The sequence below is a fragment of the Varroa destructor genome, unplaced genomic scaffold, assembly GCF_002443255.2.
Source record: "Varroa destructor unplaced genomic scaffold, Vdes_3.0 BEIS01000004.1, whole genome shotgun sequence".
NCBI classification, from domain to species: Eukaryota; Metazoa; Arthropoda; class Arachnida; order Mesostigmata; family Varroidae; genus Varroa; species Varroa destructor.
This window is the reverse complement of record NW_019211457.1, coordinates 32,873,786-32,879,785: the sequence shown is the minus strand read 5'-3', so window position 1 is coordinate 32,879,785 and position 6,000 is coordinate 32,873,786. Positions and strand designations below refer to the sequence as shown.

The 6,000-nt window shown below is 40.8% G+C and overlaps 1 protein-coding gene across 1 annotated transcript; it reads left to right on the top strand.

Moving 5' to 3' along the window:
• The first annotated feature begins 398 nt into the window (after positions 1–398).
• On the top strand, positions 399–5,842 carry LOC111249893 (uncharacterized). The gene is made up of 3 exons (XM_022804353.2): positions 399–554; positions 3,448–3,543; positions 3,969–5,842. Exons 2-3 carry the CDS (start codon positions 3,448–3,450, stop codon positions 4,146–4,148), a joined length of 276 nt encoding a protein of 91 aa, XP_022660088.1. The 5' UTR covers positions 399–554; the 3' UTR covers positions 4,149–5,842.
• Positions 5,843–6,000: the final 158 nt, after the last annotated feature.

The window sequence follows — 6,000 nt, the reverse complement described above, 5'->3', positions numbered from 1 at the left end:
ACTAGTCCACCTCCTCCCCCTTCCCCCGTTCGCACCCCTCTCGCCAACGGTCTCCCTTCCATTTCTCCCTTCAAACAATATAATTTTCCTTCTACCAAACATTGTTTCTTGCCGAGCCTACCCACTCTGGCTGAGTGCCCGCCATCGGCTGTAAGCCTTGCTTTCTCTCAATGATCGACGCTCAGTGAACACCCTCACCCACAATGACGTCACGTGTTGACACCGTTTGTCGACGTCAGTGCAATTTCGATGATCCTGAGGTGCCAGTGAGTGTCCAATAAATTCTTTTGGAAATGGTCATTAGTTCTGAAAGGTTTTGAGGAAAAAAAAAGTCACATTCAACGGTAGATTATAGCAAAAGTTGAGCATTAAACACGGGGGTGACGTCACTACCGGTTTGGCGGCAGGTCCTCCGATTGGTTAAGGTTGTCCGCTAGGGGGAGCACAAGCAGCGACGCTGATTCTCTCTCTAGGCGCAGCTAAGAGTGGTGTTCGTAGCCCGGCCGGTACTTGCTTGCCGATAGCATCCTCGAGCAACACAACAGTGGAAAAAGGTGCGTACAATGATTTTATGATTCCCTTATAATTGTGATTGTGAAAAATAGCTTGTGTGAAAATTGTGCCTCACGAACGCTAGTGCCAAGTGTTTTTGAACGAATTTACTAGAAAGTTGCGAAATCGACACGAATATCGAACATCTCATGGCTGCTTTTAGGTTCTATGGTGTTCCGATATTGTCCGACGATTTAGACTGGGCTAGGCCTAAGAGAATTTTTTGGGTGTCAACCGTCGTCGGGCGTTTTATCATTTGCACTGGGATCGATAGCTAATTTTTGGGGCTATCCAGCAGGGTTAGTTTCACTTTACAAAAAAAATCGTGTGCTCCGTGAAAAATATTGCGCAGTAGTGACACGGAACCTAAATAGCCAGAAAAAAAATGGTGGTCAACCATCTCGACATTATAGGTGAGCTTGGGCGGACGCCGCAAGATTGCTAGTTGAAACGGCTTAACAGGGAGACTAAGATTGTGTCTAGACGAGCGGCGTATTTTTGGCATTTTTTTCTAGTAAAAAAATGCAATATTTTTTGGCCACATGATCGGGGCGCGCGGATTTTCTGTTTTTTTTTTTTAATTTAAACATTTGATTATTTTGTGATGATCGACCTAAAGGTCATTTAAGGGCGTCGCTTGTAGGTAAGATACGATTACATTAAATCGAGTCAGGACATAAATATGCATAGGAAAATTTCTTGCTGTTCACGAATCTGCCGCTATCGGTTAATGCGCGCTCCGAATTTTTCAGCGACGGCTACTCAGCCAGTCGACGGTTGCAAATGATACCTTGTGCCAACGAAGCAACTGTACTCCGTTGGATACCCATTTAGCGATATTCACAAATGAATTTGATTCGTCGACGAAGACTTGTTGATTGTAATTAGAATTTTTATTTAAATCAAGCAAGAATTACTATATTTTCTAGTAATTCGTTTTATTGATGAGAAATGCCTTTTCTAAGATTGTATAACAGAGTAGCCAATGCAGACACTAAATGAGTTGACTACGGTATTCAGTGCATTTTCTAAATATGGCTTAGCCCGGAGGGGCAAGTTAGAGGTATGCCGGAACTAAACACAGTAGACCCGAATGTTCAAGACAGGTATTTTGTATATATTACGCAGAGAAATAGCTATAGAATTAAAACGAAAATAACTGTAAATATTAATGTACAGCTGCAAATATTGATGTACATTTAATTTCAATTCTGATAAGAGCACGATCTTGCAAATATATTTTGAATACTCATACGGGGCGGAACGAGACAAATATCGTAACTAGTTACTGTGTGGACATAGCTAAACGTACAATAGCTACTCACCAAGGTAATGTAATATTATACTCGTTCCGCATCACTCAGGCGGTCTGACCTCAAAAAGCTGATTTTCCCATGCCTGCCTTGTTGTCTTGTGAATAAATAATGGAGAACTTAAAAAAAGCTTCCGCCTTATGCTCAATGTGCAAAAATTATAGTTGATTGGTTGCCACCATGTAGCGGTTCACGATGCCGTAGCGAATCACATTTGTAGAAGTATTCGACGAGAACAAGTAATTGTATAATCAAATATTAAGAAAATTTCACATGCAATTTGCATCGGAAGACGTGCCGTCTGATGGCTGCTAGAGGCGGATACTGAAAAGATATTAAGAAACCAGTTCCGGGCATGACCAACTTCCTTCCAACAGTTCCGACCAAGACCGCAGTGGAGCGCAGAAGCTGAACAGAATATCGAGGCTATTCGAGAGACGTCAGGCAAAAACCAGCCACCTCGATTCGGCGTCGTGTACAAGAATTGTCGCTTTCTAGTGGAATCGTATGGCGAACTTTGCGTGTGTGTACGAGTAAATTTTTAATATCACCCGGTTTTCGTGAACGAGTATTCAGCGATGTCAACGCAAGCATTCAAAAAATGTCGTTAATCTCTGCCGAAGACGGACCACATATTTAGAGTCCAATTTGTTCGCTTTTTTTTTGAAACTTGAACAAATACCCAGAAAAGAACGCTATACTTTTTTTATTTCTACAGGCGAGTTGACGGTTACTAGCTGTCGATTTGCTATTAAGTGAAGACATTTTTTTCTTCTTTAAAAAGTTTGCATGTAAAAGATACATGATACCTTAAATTTATTCCTAAATCTAACACGTATTAGAACTGAAAACCATGTGGTCTATTGGGTGCGTAAGAAATTCCCGGCTGACTTCGTTCCTTTGCTTCTATATCTGTAGCTTCATTGTATCTGTAATCTACGACGCATTTTCAAACAAGACTACATCTAGAACTATTCAATTAGAATGGTCAATAAGTTCTTGGCGTCATTGTTCAGTGTTTGCTTTACTCTACAATTGGTAACCATTTGCCTACAGCAATCAAAAGCGCTGTTGTTCCTTTAGAAATTATTTGGGTCTTATATTTAGGCTTGTGAAATCGGGATGTTACAAGTAAAGTTTTCTTTGACAGTTGCTCTAATTCGCGTGTTCGTAGAGTCAGAACTACAAAAGCAAGCTAGGATGTTTGTGCCGTGCATGGTTCGAACCCCACGCAAAGTCTGTTCTAATTTGGTATGTAAAGCTCAAAGATAGCATCTCGGACTTGTAAGATATTCCAGCTATGGTCGACTTCGCGGGGTTGATAAGAGTCGTTTGAGGTACTTTTAAACGGACATGAGAAGTGAAAAGCCCGTTAATTAGCCGAAAAACTGGACGGTGGTCGGTGAGCGACTATTGTCACTCAATACAAATAATTAAAAAATGAGAAGTTCGTATTTGGAACGCTACGAAACTGTATTAAACTTGATGGCAGAACTTTGATTTTGGAAATAAGCACCACTTTTTTTAGATATACAAACGCTGACTTGTCTGCTTATATTTTTGTGCTCCTTGTGTTTTACAGATGTCGGACTCTGAAGTTCAGGAGAAGAAGGCGCGAGGCAGGCCTAGAAAGTCTGAAGCCGACAAAACTACATCACCCGCTGCAAAAAAACCTAAGGTGAGATGAAAACCAGCCAACGCAATATGTAAATAATAGAATATTTTCAGACGTTGCGAAATTCAACAATGGCATCTTGAAATCGGAAGACATGCCCCCCTCCCGTTGTTGGACATTTGAGCTCGGCGATGTCCCACTGAAAGTACTTTTGGAGAAAGACGGGTAGACAAACAATTCGTGAAGTGGCAAAAATGAACTGCAGTCATATATCTCTCGCTAAATGTCTTCGCTTAATTATTCAAAAAGCATAAAAGCTAAAAGTACATTTTGAAAGCGTATGAATGGTAAACTTGATAAGCAAATTCATTAGCATACTTCTTACCAATACAGGCACGTCAAATCTCTTAGTTTCTGACAAAAGACTATAAAAGGAAACAAACTAATATGTTGTTGTACATCTTTTCATTCGTTTTTTTATACTGCAGGTTGATGATGGCCCCAAGCGGGGACGCGGCCGCCCAAAGGGTTCCGTGAATAAGAAGAAAAAGGGATCTATCAAAAAGGGAGCCGCTGGTGGCAAAAAGCGCGGACGCAAACCCAAGGCCGCGAAACCCCCACCCCAAGCTGAGGAGGAAGAAGAGGCTGCCGAGGACGGCGACGAGTAGGTCGTCGGCAACAACTACTACATGATAACACCTACTACCAACTAACAAGCAAGAAACACCATCATCAACCCGCTCGCTGTCATGGAGCAGCAACGACAAAAACAATCAACAATAACAACATCGAGGAACTTTTCGAGGAAGTAGTTCTGGCGTTGCCATATCGTGGGCAGGCTCTGGAAAAGCGACAGACGGCGAAATAGTCCAACGATCGTTGTTGCTGTATTCACTAGTATGTTTTCAATTAGTAGAGCAACGGTTATAGGGTCTGATGGTGCAACAGCCTCAGCTACTAACTATCATACCTTGATCATCTTCAGCCAGATCAGTCGTGCGAGCCCAGTATGAATGTATGTATGTACATGATCATCATCGTGAAATTGTTCCGGCCTGGCATGGCTGGGTCCCGAGATCGTTGTGCGTTCCATCTACCTATACATTTATTGTTTTCCCATGTCTGTTATGGCCTGCACACGTGGTTCAAGTGCGCTTCCTGCGGTATCGATGCTGAAAACTATCGCTGGTTGAAACTCGAAGAACAGGCGGTACCGATGCGAAAGAACTCATGTCGTTGACGACCATTACGATATGGAAGATGGCGATGCCAGATTACATCCACGGTATTCATTAATACTTAGTATATATTCATACATATTCACGAACATCTATACAACAAAGTAATTGAACGAACAAGTCATTGTGTAAATGTCAACATCAACAGTAGCCGCTTTCCAGCGACGGGTTGGGGGCGCACGCTCCACAGCGTCAGTGGTGCAGCCTCGCTTAATTCACCTAGCAAGAAGAAAAAGAAAAACAAAGTAACTATAAGAGCGCTTACCACAAGGCGCAAGTGAGGCGGTGCCACCTTTGTATAAAAAAGAAAGCAACCTTAATAATGAATATTAGTAATAATATGAAAAGAAACGTCATATATATTAAAATATTGCATCGCGTGGCATTACTACCTACGAAGTTCACTAGTATTATTGAATGAATACTAGTATATATATATATATATATATATATATATATATATATATATATATATATATATACATAGATATATATATATATATATACATAGATATATATATATATCTAAAACAAATGTGAAAGTAAGCTAAAGCTCAACAAATTGATAAACATAACTATACATTCGATAATAAACGGTAATAATACTAAGCCATTAGCGTGCAAGCACCCATGTGACACACCTTCATTTTGTCTCATACCTGGGGTCGCATTGTATCATGAAGCATATTGGTACGTACGAGAGCGAGAAAGAGCGTGAGCGAAACATGAGTGAGTAACAATAACTTCATTAAATAAATTTCATCCAACCAAAACAAACGAATGGTGATACTGTCTTCTTTTTGTATCCTGGTATACGCTGGCGACCGTTTTATTATGATAGAGAATATTCACCAGGAAAAAGGGTATAGGAAAATACCCGTCATTGTGCTACATACATACTGCTGCGTACTTCGATGCCTTTATTCGCTTACGGTGAAGAACGTTTGTGGTCAGGAGCAATGTCAGTCCTATTGTTGGGATGAAAAATGGTCGAACTGAAAAAGATTGTCAAAAATGAAACCCATATACCTATTATTCAATAGCTTTCAGTCTTGTTAATAGCCTTTCTGCTTAAACCAGCAGTTCTTATTTCATGGCAAATAAACGATGTTTATTGTACTTAATCACCTTGGAATTCGTGGTATAATAACTGTCTGTACACACCAGTGCAGGCCAGGATAAGGCACGATGGAGTACTGCAGCGACTCGTGTACATCTAACGGTTAGCAAAAAGTCGTTGAAATACTCACGGAGCCACTTGAAGCGCCGGTTGTATATTTCA